Genomic DNA, 18,573 nt, shown 5'->3' on the forward strand with positions numbered 1-18,573 from the left:
AGGTGACCGAGATGACTTCCAGCTTTCCTCTCTAGGTAATCAACTGCCCCTTCTCCACGTTCGAAGTCAAGTTCAAGTCCACTTGGCAACAGCTGCTGTGCCCTAGCTCTCCAAGCGCGGGGGGGGCGGGGGGCACGTCCTGGATGCTCCCTCCGTCCCTCTCCCCCCCCCCTTCACCCCACTGGCATTGTGGCCTGCTTCCCTGCCCTCTTGTCCGAGAGGACAAAATGCAAAGGAAAGACAAAGTGTAGTGGGATGGAGGAAAAGCAGTGTTCTGCTTGGGTGGCCTTGCTGGTGATGAGGAGGGTTGGGTTTATCTAGTGGCTTTTGAAAACAGGGAAAGGCCTGGCGGGGGGGGGGGGGGGGGGGGACGGGGAGGGGAGCAGATTTGAGGACCAGGGAAGAGCAGATTGGAGAAGTAGTGGAAAAGAAAAAGAGAAAAGAAAAGGGGAAGAATTGCGGAGGAGGGAAGATCCTTAAGTGCAGTGAATGAGTCAACATCAGGCCCCTCACTGTCAGCCTCCTGAGGTCTCCTTACCACGCCCTCATCTCCCTATCCCCCTTGGTGGTCCATGATGAGCTTGAGGTAGGTGGTAAGAAGTAGTGTGAGAGAAAAAAGTGGAAACCAGAGTCCTCCCCACAGGTTTCCCTAAGCCCCTGTGGTATCAGGACTACAGCAGTGGAGGAAGGAAGGGAAGAGGGGCTGCGGCAGCAGGACCATGGATTGACAGGTGTTTATGTTACCTGGTGCCTGCTTATGCCCAGAGGCTCTCCCACAGCAGCTTGCCTTGGGAGGCCTGGCATCAACACCATGTGCCTGCTTAGAAGAGCTCAGATTTCAGCTTCCTGGGCAGGTGAGGAAGTAGCCTGTTGGTAGCCCACAGGTTAGCAGTCAGAAGGCTTAAGTTTTAATCTAAGCTTTTTGCTACACCCAGGCAAATAGTATAATCACATTTCTTATAAAAGGAGGGTTGATGGGCTGGGAAGGTGGCTCAGTGGTAGAGCGCTTGCCTTGCATGCATGAGACCCTCGGTTCTATTCCTCAGCACCACATAAGCAAAAAGAAAAAAGCTGGAAGTGGGGCTGAGGCTCAAGTGGTAGAGCTCTAGCCTTGAGCTGAAGAGCTGAGGGGCAGCGCCCAGGCCCAGAGTTCAGGCCCCATGACCAGACCCAAAAAAATAAAATAAAATAAAAGGAGGGTTGAGTGCAGCATCTCATCCGGCTCAATTTTTGCTTGATTCCAAGAGTGTCAGCCTGGGCAACTAAGTGATATCCTCATCACAATAACAAAAAGAGTTGGGAACTAGTGGCTTATGCCTATAATCCTAACTACTTAGGATGCTAAGATGTGAAGATCATGGTTCAAAGCCAGACTGTATGTGTAAAAAAGTATTGCCTCTGCAATAGTTTGAACCTAAAACTCTATGTGGCATGGTTTTATAGTTCACCCCCCCCCCCCCCCCCCGCTTGAACTCAGAGTTTGGGCACTTTCCCTGAGCTTCTTTTACTCAAGGCTAGTGCTCTATCACTTGAGCCACAGCTCTACTTCTGGGTTTGTGCTGGTTAATTGGAGATAAGAGTCTCACAGACTTTCCTGCCTGGGCTGATCTCAGTCTCCTGAATAGGTAGAATTACAGGCATGAGCCACAGGCAAGCCCAGCAAGACTGTAAATTCTTTTTTTTTTTTGGCCAATCCTGGGGCTTGAACTTAGTGCCTGGGCACTATCCCTGAGCTTCTTTTGCTCAAGGCTAGCACTCTACCACTTGAGACAGTGCCATTTCTGGCTTTTTCTGTTTATGTGCTACTGAGGAAGTGAACCCAGGGCTTTGTGCATGCTAGGCAAGCACTCTTACCACTAAACCACATTCCCAACCCAACGATTGTAATTTTTTATAGTAGTGGTTGTATTAACTACCTCTCAATTGAAAGAGGGGCATAGTATGGCTATTGAATTTTTCCCATGAAGGCAAAAACTCCTATATATAAATAGGTCAAAGGCTCTGGATGACATAAATGCCAGAGATATTGTAAAGAAATAAACATATAGATGTGATCAGAGAAGCTCGAGGAGCCATACATCTAAATGTTCCAGAATCCTATTTTGATTTTTGTTGTTGTGGAAATAAAGGAAAACTTTATTGTTATTTTCCCACAGTACTGGAGTTTGAATTCTGGATCTTTTGCTTGCTAGGCAGTCAGTCTACTGCTGAGCCATGCCTCCAGCCAGAGTAAACACTTTTTTTGTCGGTCGTGGGGCTTGAACTCTGGGCTTGGGCGCTGTCCCTCAGCACTTCAGTTCAAGGCTAGCTCTCTACCACTTGAACCACAGTACCACTTCCAGTATACACTTTTTTAAATTAAGATTTTTAATTCAAATTAGTGACTATTAATTGTATAAAGGGGTTTCGTTGTAATATGCCTATATAAGCAGGTAATATACTTGGATCAAATTAACCCTATTACTCTGATATTCCCATTTAAAAATAATTTTAATGTCTATTATTCTATTTTCTTGCACACATATAAAGTACTTTGATCTATTCAAACCCCCAATCACCTCTCCTTTCACCCACCTACCTCCTGTTGGTCCCTTCCACAAATGGTCTTTCTTCTTTTAAGTCTAAGTTTCACATCTGAGAGAAAACATTCAATAGCTGCCTTTTTGAGTTTGGTTTATTTCAATTAGCATGATGATATCCATTTACCTGTTTAGTTCTTTTTAGTTGAATAATGTTCCACTGCTTGTGGAACTTTTTTTTTTGTCAGTCGTGGGGCTTGAACTCTGGGCCTGACCACTGTCCCTCAGCTCTTCAGCTCAAGGCTAGCGCTCTACCACTTGAGCCACAGCGCCATTTCCAGTTTTCTGGTGGTTTATTGGAGATAAGAGTTTCACAGCTTCTCTTGCCCAGGCTGGCTTTGAAACAGAATCCTCAGATCTCAGCCTCCTAAATAGCTAGGATTACAGGCATGAGCCATCAGTGCCTGGCTTGTGGAACACTTTATAAATCCATCCACATTTTTAAGATCCATTCATCAGTTGATGATGGGCACTTAGGATGATGTCAGAGTTTGGCAGTTAAACAGAGGTATGTTCTGGTATGGTACAGCTTGATTATAGGATAGTTATATTTTTGGTTCTTTAAGGAACTACACTGATTTCCATAGTGACTGCACTAATTTACATTTCCAACAGTTTATGAGGGTTCTTCTGGCCCCCAAGTTTGCCAGCATTTGTTGCTATTTATTCATTGTATACTCTTCTGCATTGCTCCTATTTGAAGAGCATATATACCCTTCCTTCCTTCTTCTTTTTTTTTTTTTTTTTTGGTCTGAGACTGGAACTCAAACTGTATACCTGAAGCTTTCACACTCATTGGCTAGCACTCTACCAACTGAGCCGCATGTCCAACCCCATCCTTTCATTTTTTACTGGTATTTAACATATATAAAGTAAGTATGCATTTTTGTTGTTTGGCACATTTATTTACTTACTTATATGAGAGTGGGTACTGGAAATTGAACTCAGGATTTTTCATATTGTAAGCAAATACTCTACCACTGACTATCCCTCTGGCTGGAAAAATGTAATTTTATTTTTAATCTACACATAGAAATTTACACTATGAATATAGTGTAATGTTTCCAGACATATAAACAGTGTGTTACATGATCAGATCAGAATAATTAACGCATCTATCTGTGATCTATCCCCTCAAACATTTTGATAGTCTTTTTTTTTTTTTTTTGGTCGGTCATGGGGCTTGAACTCTGGACTTGGGCACTGTCCCTGTGCTCTTCAGCTCAAGGCGAGCACTCTATTGCTTGAACCACAGCACCACGTCCGGTTTTCTGGTGGTTTATTGGAAATAAGAGTTTCATGGACTTTCCTGCCCAGGCTGGCTTTGAACCGTGATCCTCAGATCTCAGCCTCCTCAGTAGCTAGGATTACAGCTGTGAGCCACTGGCGCCTGGCTTTGATACAGTCTTTAAAAAAAAAAATTTTGTGTGTACGTGCATGCCAGTCCTGGGGCTTGAACTCAGGGCATGGGTGTTATCCCTGAGCCTCTTTGTACTCAAGGTTAGCACTCTACCACTTGAGCCACAGCACCACTTTCTGTTTTTTTCTGAGTAGTTTATTGGAGATAAGAGTCTCATGGACTTTTCTGCTTGGCCTGGCTTTGAACTGGGATCCTCAGAGCTTAGCCTCCTGAATAGCTAGGATTATAGAGTGAGCCACTGGTGCCTGGTTTTTGACCCATTCTTACACATACATCCATGTGGTCATCACACAAAACAAGATGCAGTGTCTTTCTAGAATCAGAAAATTCTCTGGCAGTCTTTGCCAGTTAAGAAACTTGCAAAGAAGCCAGAATTCTGAGTTCTGTGACCATAGGTTATTTATTCTGGTTCTTGAACTCCATTATTTAACTGGATCAGACAGTGTGTACTCTTTCATATCTCATTTCTGTCATTCAACATATGTTTGACAACCCCATATACATAACAACCATCTGGTATTTGACAAGGAGCCCAAACATATATGTTGGGAAAAATAAAACAGCCTCTTCAACAAATGTGTTGGAAAAACTGGACATTCATTCATAGACTGAAATTAGATCCCTATTTGTCATCTTGAACTAATATCATCTCAATATGGCTCTTAGACCTGAAACATTGAAACTACTGTGAGCTAAATAAGTACCCACTAAAAAAGTTAGGTCAAGGTGTAGCCCATGGAGTAGAATGAAATGGGCTACATTTTCTATTCCTAGAATACAGAAAGGAATAGGAGAAACATTAGAACATATTGGCATAGGCAAGAACTTTCTGAGTTGACTTCAAGGGGCTCAAAACATTGGAGAGATAATTAACAAGTAGGATTACATCAAACTAAGCAGTTTTTGCACAGCTAAGGATAGTTGTTTAAGGGAGTCATACCATTGCACTCCTCCCCTATGTCCACCATGTGTTATGTGTCTCTCCAAGCCTAACTTACTTCACTTAACATAATTTTTTTTTAGGTCTATCCATTTCTCTGCAAGTGGCACAATTTTATTCTAACAGATGAGTAAAATTCGATTGTGTATATGTACCACATTTTCTTGATCCACTCATGCATTGTAGGGCTGTTGGCTATCATAAATAGTGCAACAGTGAGCATATAAATATCTTTATTGTATCCTGATTTGTAATATTCTGGGTAGATGCCCAACAGTGGTATTGCTGGGTCATAGAGAAGTTCTATGTTTTTTGTTTTTTAAAGAATCTCCAAGCCTTCTTCCAGAGTGTTCTAGTTTACTTTGCAACCAACAGTAGTAGCATTCTTTTGCCACATCCCCACCAGACTTTGTTGTTGGAATTTTCTATGATGGCCAATATTACTGGGGGAAGATGGAATCTTAATGGTGTTTTGATTTGCATTTCCTTTTTGGCCAGGGATATTGAGCATTTTTCATGTGTTTATTGATCATTCTTGCTTCTTATTCTGAGAAGTCTCTATTTAGCTCCTTTGCCCATTTCTTAATCAAGTTATTGATTGGGGGGGGTAGTTTCTTGAGCACCTTGTAGATGTGGAAGGATTACACAGAATAAGATTTGCAAAGATAGGCAAAGCCCCAAATCAGCATTCCTGACCATATATCCCTTTAGTCTTCCTAATTAATTAGGTCTCTTCTTGTTTTGCAAACTGCTTAAGATTTCCCTCCTCCAAGAAGCCTTTTTGAATAAATACCACATTTAACTAATGAATCTTATTATTTTAATTATAGCATCATTACAATAACTTCATCATACAATTTGTAGTTTTTAGGCCACTTGCTGTTTCTTGGGAATGTGAGCTTTATTTGAGAGATGAATGGCAGGCCAAATGTTACCTCCTTCACCTGACTTCCAAGAGCCCAGCATGCCAGAGACACTTTGCTGACCACAAGAGCCTTCCTTGTCACTGTGACCTTTCTAGAAATGTCCTAGAATCTTAACAAATAAGTCTTGAGATCCCATCTTCCCTAGCCTGAGAACTGATCCAGCTTCAGGTCTTCTAAAACTTCTCATAGAGAAACCAAGTTCTGCCAAGATCTGCCCATGTGTTCCCACCTTCCTTAGCTCCATAATTGTCTCGCCTCTCTCCTTCTCTAAGCAGCAGGTTAAAGATATCCACTGTAATTGCTAAGGGAATTGCTAAGTCTAGGCAGTGAGGAGTTACAGGGTGACATTGCAGGGGCTTCAGTTGGTAGGAAAAATCTCTCAGCTGTGAAGACAGGAAGAGCAACAATGCAGTTCCTAGGGCTTCTAGGATCAATTGTCAGACTGAAGACCCATGAGGAAACTGGGCCATGACGGAATGATCCCTGAAGGCTGTGAAGAGTACAACAATATTTTAAGTTAAGAAACCCAAACTTTCCAGGTACAGGTGCAGGTGGCTCACACTTGTAATCTTAGCTACTCAGGAGGCTGAGATAGGAGGATCACAATTCAAAGCCAGCCCACACAAGAAAGTCCATGAGAATCTTATTTCCAATTAACCACCAAAAAGTTAGACATGGAGCTAGAAGTGGCTCAAGTGATAGAGTGCCAGCCTTAAGCACAGAAGCTCAGAGACAGTTTGATTTCATCAAATTAAAAAAATTCTACACAGCTAAGGATATAGTTACTAAGCTAAAAAAAATAAAGCCTACAAAATGGCAGAAGATCTTTATCAGCTTATACATCTGACAAGGGCCTAATATATAGAATATACAAGGAGCTCATTTGACATGCATATGCGGTATTTTATTCTATTTAATTTTAGCAATGATGTAAAACTATTGCTGGGCTGTTGTCACTGTCTGTGACAGATCACCCTACCAGCTCAAAGGGTAAATATGGCTTTTTTTTTTCTTTAAGTTTTTGTACAGTAATAAGGTGAGAAGCATTTTAGCTCATAAATTATTTACCAAACCTCACAGGCATAATAGGCTGTGTGCATATTCATCAGGCTATCATACATTATTCATAAGAAGTTCACTTCAACTGTTAGAAGGAAATGAGGTTGTTGATTGAAATGCTGGAGAAATGTGGGCTTTTGTCTTCCTCTCTCCTCTCTCCCCTCTGATAAATCTGGAAGTTTCCATTTTAAATAATGCTATTTTAGGGGAAAATATTCCTGACATGCAGATATATATAGAGAGAATGGAAGCTTGGAGTAGGAAATAAATTGGTAGAATCAACCACCATTCACTGCAGTTGGATAATGACCCCTGACTTCTGCTTGAGTAGGGGGGAGCCAAAGGGGTTCCCTGCTTTCAGCAAGAGCAGCTCCTGCTTGTCTGCAAGGGTTCTGGCTTACAGCTACACACTTTTTTGTGTTCTACAGCTTAGCAGGTATCTCTTATCTTCATCATTAATCCCACACCAAGTCTGTGAGGTAGAAATAATTTTCATAATGAAACAAAGCTTAGATTCAGAGAAAACTGAGAAAACTATAACTCACAAGAGCAGGGATTTATCCAAGGCCAAGCAGTTCATGAGAACCTGAACTAGGACCCGACTAAAACTGCCTTCTACTTTGAGGTTCTTCATAGTGAAGAACACTGAGTTCTGCTCTGAATATTTAGAGCCACCATTCCTCAAACACAGCATATCATAATGTTTCCCATGAGTCTTCCTCACTTCCTCTTTCCCTCCCTCCCTCCTGTCCTTTCCTTTCCTTTTTCCCTTCCATCACACTTCCAGCCCTACAAGGTTATTATTATTTTTTTTTTTGGTCAGTTGTGAGGCTTCAACTTGAACTCAGGGCCTGAGCACTGTCCTGAGCCTCTTTGTGCTCAAGGCTAGTGCTCTACCACTTGAACCGTAGCACCACTTCCAGCTTTTTAGTGGTTAATTGAAGGTAACAGGTGCATGAGGACTTTCTGCTGCCCAGGCTGGCTTTGAACTGTGATCCTCAGATTTCAGCCTCCTGAGTTGCTAGGATTACAGGCATGAGCCACTGGCATCAGGCTATAAGGTTATTCTTGACACAAAATGGAAGAAAATTACAATAATGGAAAATCACAACTATTCAACTTTGCTTTTCACTTTCTCTATAATGCAAGTAGAAAACAGTCTAGCAGTTCAACCTTTACTAGAGTGACAGCCCTCCATGGATGGATCTCAGACCCTAAGCTGCTTAAGGAACTCCTTCTGAAAGTCCTCATTGCTTTCTGGGAATCCCAGGCTTGACCCTTATGGTCCTTAGAAGGGTATTACCTCAATCTGACAATATGGAATAGATTCTGGATTAGCAAGAGGTTTGGAATGTGTATGTACATGTGTGTATGTGTGTGTAGCGGGGGCGTGGCTGGGAAAAGTCACTGCAGCAGCCTTGTGGGAAGGGCACATTCTATAGAATTGTCTAAGTGAGTCTGGTACTCAAATCCCAATCCCTTCCAGTCCCCTTCTCAAGGTTTCCACATTGAGACACAGATGAGGCTCCATTCTTCTGAGTTCCCCAGGTCACCTCTGGAACTCTCTCTCTCTCTCTCTCTCTCTCTCTCTCTCTCTCTCTCTCTCTCTCTCTCTCTCTCTTACATCCTTCAAACTCCAAACTAGCAAATTTTGTTATCTATTGTTATATATACTCCATTGAACTTTCATTTTTAATTAGTCCGACCTCCAATTAACTACTCAAAAGCTAGACGAGGAGCTGTGGCTCAAGTTGTAGAGGACCATCCTTGAATGAAAAAGCTAAGGGACAGAGACCAGGCCCTAAGTTCAAACCCTAATACTAGCACCCAACAAAAGAGGTGGAACTTACCATGAGCTGATGTGGATGGGGATGAGCTCTCCTGAGAGTGAGTTGTTATAAACTAAAGTCATCCCAGTTGCTAGTTTCTTGTGATGGTTCCAGTAGCCTTTTCCCTTTCCTCTCCACCAGATCTAAGGCAGCTAGTGGGACCTTTACTAGAACACTAGTGCCATCCTATGTGGACAAGCTAAGCACCAAGACTAGAAGCCAAGCAACTTACCCTTTGTCAGATACTTTGTTATAGCAACACCAAACAGACTATGCCTGACCCTTCTTGTTGAACCGCCTAGTTTCAATTAGATTGATTCAAGTGTTTTATTTTGTTTGAATGTAACTTTACTGACCACCTACCACATGGTGTGCTTTTGTTAGCAGAACTAAAGAAATAAAGAACCCCCTATTTCCCAGACCAAAGAGGAAGTGTAGAAGCATGCAGTTAGGCTTCTTGAAGGATATTTTTTTTTTTTTTAGCTTTGGCTGCTCTCTGTATAATTAAAGGAACAGCTATTACAAGATATATGGTTCAGAAATGGTGAGCCTCCTTTCTCATTCCTGGCAAGTCATTTTAAGAAAGACCAGACATCGCTCTGCATAATAAATGTAAAGTGTCCAGTCTGTCTGGGCAGTCTAGTAAACCCCAGGCAGTGTCTCTTCTTATTCAGTTTGCGCCAGCTTTTTCCTCACTGTGAAATCCCAAGAATGCTGAGCAAGCAGCATGTGGCCTGGAGTCCAAACTCTGATAGGCGCACACACAAAAAAATAAACAAAACAAAACAAAAATCAGAGCAAAAAGGGATAGAGGTGTGGCTTGGACAGGAGACTAACTGCCAGTGTTGATTCAAACCTGAGTATAGCCAAAAATAATTAAATAAATAGCTCATTTGGACTTTTCCTTTTCCAGATATTATTTTCCTTGAGCAGTGGTGCAAATGGTAGAATGCCAGCCTCTTGAGTGGAAAAAGCTAAGCAAGAGATCAGGGCTATGAATTCAAGCACCAGTTCTGGCACGGAAAAAGACTCAATGAGCATCTTTATCTTGTTAGAGGATTTATGAGAAAGAAGAAAATATTAAAACTTCACTTGTGTGCAAAAAAAGTCAGCAGTTACCCATTACTTCCACCTGCTAGAGAAAGCAGTGGTCTATAACCCTCCCATTTCTGTTGGTAAGAGCTTTTGACTGCTTTGCCAATTGGCTTTGCCAATGCCAGGTCTCTGGGTATTGAACAAAATGCTTACGACCTAGGCCGAGGCTCTGCCCAATGTGAGGACAGCTTACACAAGCAGAAGCTAGATGCAGGAGAGTCCCTGAGTGGCAAGAATTAACACTTTCATTGTTGGACCCTTGCATGGGCCAACAATGAAGAACTGGTAGGAGTATTTTAATTTTTAACAGTCATAGAGCCTGACTAGAATTTACAAACAGATTATCTGCTGTGTCTTTCTTCTGTTTCCGCTTGTCTTTTGTTCTTTTCCTTCTAAACATAGTTTAGATTTAAAGCTGGAGATGAAACAAGGATTGGATGGTCTCTGGCAGATAATGAAACCAAGACCCTTGGGAGACAACAGATTAAAAAAACACTAAATGGCTGGATGTTGGTGGCTCATCCCTGTAATCCCAGCTACTCAGGAGGCTGATATCTAAGGATCTGGTTCAAAGCCAGCCCAAGCAGGAAAATCTGTGAGACTCTTATCTCCAATTAAGCACCAAAAAGCTGGAAGTGGAGCTGTGGTTCAAGTGGTAAAACCCTAGCCTTGAACAGAAAAAGCTAAGGGACAGTACCCAGGCCCTTAGTTTGAGTCCCAGTACTGGCAATAAAAAACAAAAATGGGTCTGGGAAGTAGCTTAGTGGTGGAGTGCTTGCCTAGCATGCATGAAGCCCTGGATTCCATTCCTCAGCACCCCAGAAACAGAGAAAGCCAGAAGTGGCCGTGTGGCTCAAATGGTAGAGTGCTAGCTTGAGCAAAAGAACCTCAGTGGCCAGGCCCTGAGTTCAAGCCCCAGGACTGGCAAAACGAAAAACAACAAAAAAGGAAAACAATGAGGAAGGAGCCTGTGAAGTGAAGAAAAGCTGAGTTTGAATGCTGGTTCTGAAGCTGGGTACTTAGTTCAATCTTTCTGAAGTTCATTTCCTCCACCAGCACCTTCCTCAGAATCTTCTAGATATTAAATAGATATGCCTGGTGCAGTATCTGACTCATACATAGTAGGAAGTAAGTTGCAGCTAAATAGATGAGAATCAAGGTCAGTTAATTAGTTGCAGACTTTTTTTTTTGTCATTTTGCTTGAACTCTGGTCCTGGGTGCTGTCCCTCAGCTCTTCAGCTCAAGGCACGCACTCTACCACTTGAACCACAGTGCACTTCTGGTTTTCTGGTGCTTTATTGGAGGTAAGAGTCTCATGGACTTTTCCTGCCTGGACTGGCTTTGAGTCTCGATCCTCAGATCTCAACCTCCTGAGTAGCTAGGATTACAGGTGTGAGTCACTGGTGCCTGACTGTAGACTTTTTTTTAAGGCTGTAGTCTGTGTTTCCTAGGCTGTTCTTGAATTCTTGGACTCAAATGATCCACCCACCTTGCTATTCTAAGTAGCTGGGACTACAGGCATGCCATGCCTAGCAGAACTAATATCTTGAATTCAGATTTACCTCCTGCATTCATACTGGCATGGAGTACTATAGTCAACATAACTTCAGGGTTCTTAACTGAACTCCTAGAAGAAGCATAAGAGCAATTTCCCCAGAGCACTGGGTGGAGTGAGGATAGATCAGTGACTTCCATTTCAGGTTCTGGGGTAGGATCCCTTTTAGGCTCTGACCCGAAAACGTTAAGATCTAGACAAGATTTGCCTTATCTGACTTCCAAGGAGTTATTTATTAATTTGTTTACTAATTACTGATTGCAAACTCAGGCTAAGAAAAGTACAAGGCCCCAGGGATGATAGTCCACTAAAACCAGTGCTTTTCAAACTCTGCATCCTGACCTGTTAATGCAATATGAAATCACAGTCAGAACTGGAAAAAGAGAAAAGGAAAGTTAAAAACAAAAAAAGGACAGATAATATCATAGTGTGGTAAACATAGAAAGATAAGCTACTTTGGAGGCAGAGATCTGAGAATTGAAGTTTGAAGCTAGCCCAATGGGGAAAAAAGCCTTTGAGAATCTTATTTCCAGTTAACCAGTAAAAAGCCAGAAGTGGAAGTGTTAGAGTTCTAGCCTTGGACAAAATAAGCCCAATGAAAGTATTAGGCCTGAGTTCAAGCTCCAGCATCTACACACACACACACACACACACACACACACACACACACACCACCACCACCACCACCACCACCACCACCACCACCACCACCACCACCACCACCACCACCACCACCACCACCACACACACACTACTAGGTCATATAACATTATATAAGGTAATAAATGTGTGTACACATGATCATTATTCAAAGGTATATAGCTATGAATATGACCCAAAAATTGCATTTGAAAGGGCTTCTTTCCTTTCAGAACAATGCCTGGCACTTGTAAGTGCTCCTCAAATAAGTAAGTGTTGAAAGGCTGCCCACCATCAAGAAGATTAGAGTCAGAAATGAGGAAAAGGTAAATAACATAAGCTTCCTGATAATGATGCTAGTCCAAATCAAATTAATAATGTGAATATGTTTACTACTAGGAACAAGACCTAAAAGTACTCCAAAAACAGTATCAGACTACCAGACTTTTATAGTACCTTACTCATGCTAGGCAATACTCATTGATTAAAAAAGAAACGAAACAAAACTCATACACTGATCTGGGAACCTGGGAGTCAAAACACAAAATATTATTCTGTAATCTGTTTGTTAACTGCATGACTTGGGACAAATCTCTTCATCAGTTAATTTGAAAAACAGGAATGCTTCTACGAGCACTGCCCGCCACACAGGTCAAGCCCAGGATGAGACTGTGCCCATTAGGGATGCTCTGTGAACTCTAATACAATCCTGGAGACAAAAGCAAGAGATTACCCAGTTGAAAGTGGGTTATGGGTCCTTTAAGTGGCTTAATGAATAGTTATCAGGAGTATATTTACCAAGAACTTTTCTCTCCAAAATTCTCCTTTTTAGATGCTTTCCTTTTTACCTCTTCTTTGAATCAGGTGGAAAGTCCATGACAGTATAATCCTGTATGGTTTTGTGTAGCTACATGGTCATACTTGTTTGTGCATGTATAACAGATATTCAGCAGATAGTTTGGAATGAAGAAAGGAAAAAAAGTAATCCTACAAGATGCCATCTTTACCCTTATGGACAATTAAGTTAGAGGCAACGAGATGCACAAAATATCTTCGGGTAACAGATCCTGTAGCAGGTGCCAAAAAAAGGGTTGTCACCAAGACTCCAGCAAAACCCCACAAAACCCAAAACACATCCCTTCCTTTGAGAAACACCCGGACCCACCGAAGCATGAACAACTTGTCTCAGGAACATATAGGCAGGAAGACTCCCGGGTAGGGTCTGTTTCAGAAAAAAAAAAATCGACGTGAACTAGATTGGCAAAACCAATCTTTCTGGAGCTTAAAATTAAGTTGAGCTTGGTAGAAGAGGAACGTAAGATAGACCAAGATTTGGGGAACATACTTTGGGTAGTTGGGAAAAATGTATAGGAATCTATGTTCCTCTGGAAATACTGCCAAGGTGAGGCGACCTTGAGTTTATGAGCACTGGAGGAAAGACCCGGTTTCCAGACAATACCTGTACATATTTGGTTTTCCTCCAGTTGAGGTGACAGTGGCGTGGGGGGGAGGGAGGGGGGCCGGGAATAAAGGAACTAGAGCTGGTGGGTGGAGCCAGCGCGAGTAGGCGGAACCTCGCGAACAGCCGCCGTAGAGATTGGAGGCTGAACGAAGGGGGCGGGGTTTCCGGCGGCAGCTTACTCGGGTGTCGGGTGATGCCGGGGGCGGACGCCCCATCACGTGACACGGAAGTGACTCCGAACAGGAAGAGGACGAAAAAAATAACCGTCCGCGACGCCGAGTCAAACCGGACCCGCAGACACCATGAACAGCAAAGGCAAGCAAAGGGGGCGATTGAGGCCAGCTGGGGGAGTAGTGTTGGCCTGGAGTGAGCGGGTTCGGAGTCTCGGGCCACTACATGGCAGGCTTGGGGTGGACTGTGCCGCTCTCCGCGGCCGGCCGCAGTTCTGGGGCCTGCACCTGACGTCTTCGTCATCCCTAAACCACGGCTGGTCGCTCCGGCCCGGCCCTTGGGCTCTAAAACTCTGTGGCGCAGTTTGGAGCAGCGGACTCGGACGTGTGGGGGGGCCTTGCTGTGATGGGCACCTGCCAGAGCAAATAGGAAGCTAGAGCTGGGATTTGGGTAGGCCAATGGCGAGCCGGCAGAGGCGGGGCGCCGCGCTCCAGACAACAGGCAGGGCCGGGAGCTTAACTAGTGAGGTGCCGTCGCTGGTGGGCGGGCCGCGCGGCCTGCAAGATTACTTTAACCACCCGCCCCGGCCACTTTGCTGCATTACAGATCTTCTCTCGAGCAAGGCTGCAATTTCTCCCCGTGCCCGCGATCGTGCCAGTTTATTTGTCAGCACTATCCCGTTCTCTCTGTCTCCGATCTCTCAGCTCACTCTACTCGCTTTTATCTGGAAGTCGACCTTGAATAGGACTCTGGGAGGTTAATAATTAGAACCACTGTTAGCTAGCGTTTGGGCAGGTTGCAGCTCAGCCAATGGAGACTGCCCCGAGCACAAGCACCGTAGCTACATCAGCACCTTGGACATTCCAGAACTTCAGGATCAGGTCCCCAGATGGGTCCTGCATTCCGGAGACCGCTTGAGTCCACTTAGATTTTTCTCTTAACATCGGTATGCTAGTCAGAACAGCGCCTTTCCTGTCCCGTCACAACTCAGCACCTTCCTTTATAAGGCTATACACACAATGCTTTTTTTTCTTGGCTCCAGAAATTAGGCCCTTTGGGGCAGTCTGTTTGCGATCTGCGTTCTCCCACCAAGTTAGGTATCCAGTATGTCTTGCTGCGTTTTGGTGGCTTTGTAATAGTAGGCAACCTGCATTTACCCCCTTTGTATTTCAGGTCAATATCCAACGCAGCCAACCTACCCTGTGCAGCCTCCTGGGAATCCGGTATACCCTCAGACCTTGCAGCTTCCTCAGGCTCCACCCTATACTGATGCTCCACCTGCCTATTCAGAGGTACTTCCAGTTGGCCAAATTTGGTCTAATTGAAAATATACTTAGACCACAGTCCTTAGTTAGCTAAGTCTGACTTCACAAGCAGAAGAGTGCTTATATGAAAAATCTAAAGTATGAGTTGGGTACCATGGCTCACGCCTGTAATCTTAGTTACTCAGGATGCTGAGATCTGATGATTGAGGTTAAAAGCCAGGTCAGGCAAGAGAATGCAATTAAGACTCCAGTTAACCAGCCAAAACTAGAAATGGAGCATGTGGCTCAAGTCGTAGAGTTCCAGCCTTGAGCAAAAAAGCCAAGGGACAGCATGAGGCCCTGAGTTCAAGCCCCAGCACCAGCACAAAAAAAGAAAGAAAAGAAAAAACCTAAAAATTTATATAATTGGGCAATTTCATGTTATTGATCACAGGCAGAGATTAAGAAATTGAATTTTTGTATTTTCAGCCTAATATTAGCTTTATCAGGAAGTGATCCAGGAGAATACTAACGCTGTGGGGAGGCAACTTGTAGAACTCACAAGAATTAAGAATTGAGTTATGAGTCAGGAAGTTGAGACAGGAGGATTAAGAGTTACAGGCTAGCCCTTGTCCCAAAAAACAAATAACAAGAAGAATGGACTCATTAAGGAAATTTCAAATAGGAATGTTATAAAGTAACATTTTGCCTTCTCTTCTCTTTAGCTGTTTCGTCCAAATTTTGTGCACCCAGGGGCTGCCACAGTCCCCACCATGTCAGCTGCATTTCCTGGCGCCTCTCTGTATGTTCCTATGGCCCAGTCTGTAGCTGTTGGGCCTTTAGGTTCCACAATCCCAATGGCTTATTATCCAGTTGGTCCCATCTATCCTCCTGGCTCAACAGTGCTGGTAGAAGGAGGATATGATGCAGGAGCCAGATTTGGAGCTGGAGCGACTGCTGGCAACATTCCTGTGAGTATCACTTGGTCTTTGGATAGCTGAATTATCTAAAGTGACTTCATACTATTCTCCCACCATCCCTGAAACATAGCTGCTGGTATTTGTGTAACCAATGCCATGTCACAGGCAAAAAGTGATTCCAGAAACTGAAGTATGGTAGATGAATAGCACTTGACATGTAACTTGATTCCTTTGTTTCCCTGCCTTGTGAATCTTGCTTACTGCTTCCCCAGTTTATTTTGGTAAAGTAAACTGGTGTGGTAATGATCATTAGTCATTCCATAAGCATGCTCTTAACATTTGCCATAAGCATGGTGTTGTGCTTAGAACCCGGATGATTTAAAAAAAAGCACAATGTTAACATTATGTGAAAATTGAACTACATAATTTGAAGGTAGAGACAGGATGGAGAAAGATGGGAGAGAAAGATGGAAGGGGTGACATTGATCAAGATGCATTGTACTCATAACCTGACTTCTGAAACTGAAACCTCTTCATACAACTAAACAAACAATTAAAAAAATAAAAAAAGTAGAATACATAATCTCTGGTAAATAGCTTCTAGGAAGGTAGGGATTTTGTTAGCATCTCCTGCTTAATTCTCTAATACTTGGATTTAGAGCCCATAGGGTCCTTGATCAGGTCAGTGTTCAGGAACCAGAATCCATGTTCGGGGATGGTGTCATTAGTGAACATTTAGGAAATTTAGCGATTTACCTAAAAACAAGAGGGCTGAGTATGTTGCTCAGTGGTGGAGCATGTCTTTAGCACATGCAAAATACCTTCTTCCCCAACAAAACCCAAGAAACCCACTTAGGCATCCTGTGGGATTTGGCCATGGACCTAGACCCTATTCTGATTTTGGGAATGTGAGTGGGAGTGACTTCCTACCCTAAAAAGGACAAGATGAACGTCTTAGAGCCTCTGGATGCCAAAGCCTTGAGTGAGTGCTAGGCTTCCTTTCCTATTGTGTTACTGGGTTCAGGTCTGTCTGGTGACACAGTTCATCAGAGTGTTATTAATAGGCACACTGCCATCTTAATAGACACTTTACTCCACACATAATCCCCTTCCCTCGTTCCAGCTGCCCTATGCCCATTCTACTTTGTCTTTTCCTTTCAGCCTCCGCCTCCTGGATGCCCTCCCAACGCTGCTCAGCTTGCAGTCATGCAGGGAGCCAATGTCCTTGTAACTCAGCGGAAGGGAAACTTCTTCATGGGTGGCTCCGATGGTGGCTACACCATCTGGTGAGGAAGCAAGGCCACCTCTGTGCCGGGAAAGACATCACATACCTTCAGCACTTCTCACAATGTAACTGCTTTAGTCATATTAACCTGAACTTGCAGTTTAGACACATGTTGTTGGGGTGTCTTTCTGGTGCCCAAAACTTTCAGGCACTTTTCAAATTTAATAAGGAACCATGTAATGGTAGCAGTACCTCCCTAAAGCATTTTGAGGTAGGGGAGGTATCCATTCATAAAATGAAGGTGGGTGAAGCAGCCCCAAGGATCTTCCTTTAATTCCTCTGGAGTAATACTGTACCATACTGGTCTTTGCTTTTAGTAATAAAATATCAAATTAGGTTTGAAGGAAACTTTGATCTTCCTAAGAATTGAAGTTGCCAAATTATTCTGATTGGTCTTTAATCTCCTTTAAGTCTTTTGATTTATCGTTCCTGTTCAATGAAACACATTAGCTGTCTGCCCTTTCCATTCTCCGTCCCATGTGGCATCTCCATCCTGTCTTCCATCCCCCTCCAGCCAATCTCCATTGACTCAGTGGTGCAGGATAGAAAGGCAGTCAGATGGGTTTCCTTCTTTCCTTGCACTTCTCACACTTGCCATCTTTCAGCTCGTCTTTCACAAGGATCCTCTGAAGCCCCCATTTTCTTCTGTTTTTGTATCTCAGGCAAAAATGGAGGGTGCCTTTTGGACCTCCTCACAGGTTGTCTCTGCATACATGAACCCAACTGAAATTTGCTTTGGTGCCAGAAAAACTGAGCTTTGTTGAACCTAAGGATACCAGTGTAAACTATCCCATAAAAAAAGTTTAAAATACGATAGGCAAGAGCATGCATTTCAAAAGCTTGACTTTAGAGCCAAATTAAGAGGTATTTCAGATCAGCAATTGGTTACCATTTTTGGTCAGTGACAGATGCAGCCAATCATGGCTCTCAATTCCTAAGCTGAGTGAATAGATCTGATGGTGAATGTTCACTGTAAAGTGACTTGAGTCCAGTGAAATCTCTTAGGGTTAAGAACATTTCAGGGATCCTTAATATTTGATTTTTGTTTTCTGAAATTGGATTTTATTTTATCTTATAATTTCAGTTCATCTAAATTTTGTGTTCTGTACATGTGGTGTTTGACTGTACCATTGACTGTTATGGAAGTTCAGCGTTGTATGTCTCTCTCTACACTGTGGTGCACTTAACTTGTGGATTTTTTATACTAAAAATGTAGAATAAAGACTATTTTGAAGATTTGAATAAAGTGATGAAGTTGCATTACACCTCACTCCAAGGATTCTTTATTTAGCTTGTTTTATTTCTTCTCCACATATCTTAATGTCCCACCTAGATACTCAGCAAGGTGCTGCTATTAGTATTTTCTTTAATAAAGGCTTTGAAATACATCCAGGAGTACAAGGCTAAGATTTGACTATTTCCATGAGTTTTTCTTTAGATAGTATATGT

The 18,573-nt window shown here is 43.0% G+C and overlaps 1 protein-coding gene across 1 annotated transcript; it reads left to right on the plus strand.

Annotated features, from left to right (window-relative positions):
* Window positions 1-13,712: 13,712 nt before the first annotated feature.
* Dazap2 (DAZ associated protein 2) lies at window positions 13,713-18,394 on the plus strand. The gene is made up of 4 exons (XM_070041267.1): window positions 13,713-13,819; window positions 14,849-14,967; window positions 15,645-15,890; window positions 17,001-18,394. Exons 1-4 carry the CDS (start codon window positions 13,807-13,809, stop codon window positions 17,127-17,129), a joined length of 507 nt encoding a protein of 168 aa, XP_069897368.1. The 5' UTR covers window positions 13,713-13,806; the 3' UTR covers window positions 17,130-18,394.
* Window positions 18,395-18,573: the final 179 nt, after the last annotated feature.

Source organism: Dipodomys merriami, unplaced genomic scaffold (assembly GCF_024711535.1).
Source record: "Dipodomys merriami isolate MVZ:Mamm:240054 unplaced genomic scaffold, mDipMer1.0.p SCAF_10, whole genome shotgun sequence".
Classification (NCBI taxonomy): domain Eukaryota; kingdom Metazoa; phylum Chordata; class Mammalia; order Rodentia; family Heteromyidae; genus Dipodomys; species Dipodomys merriami.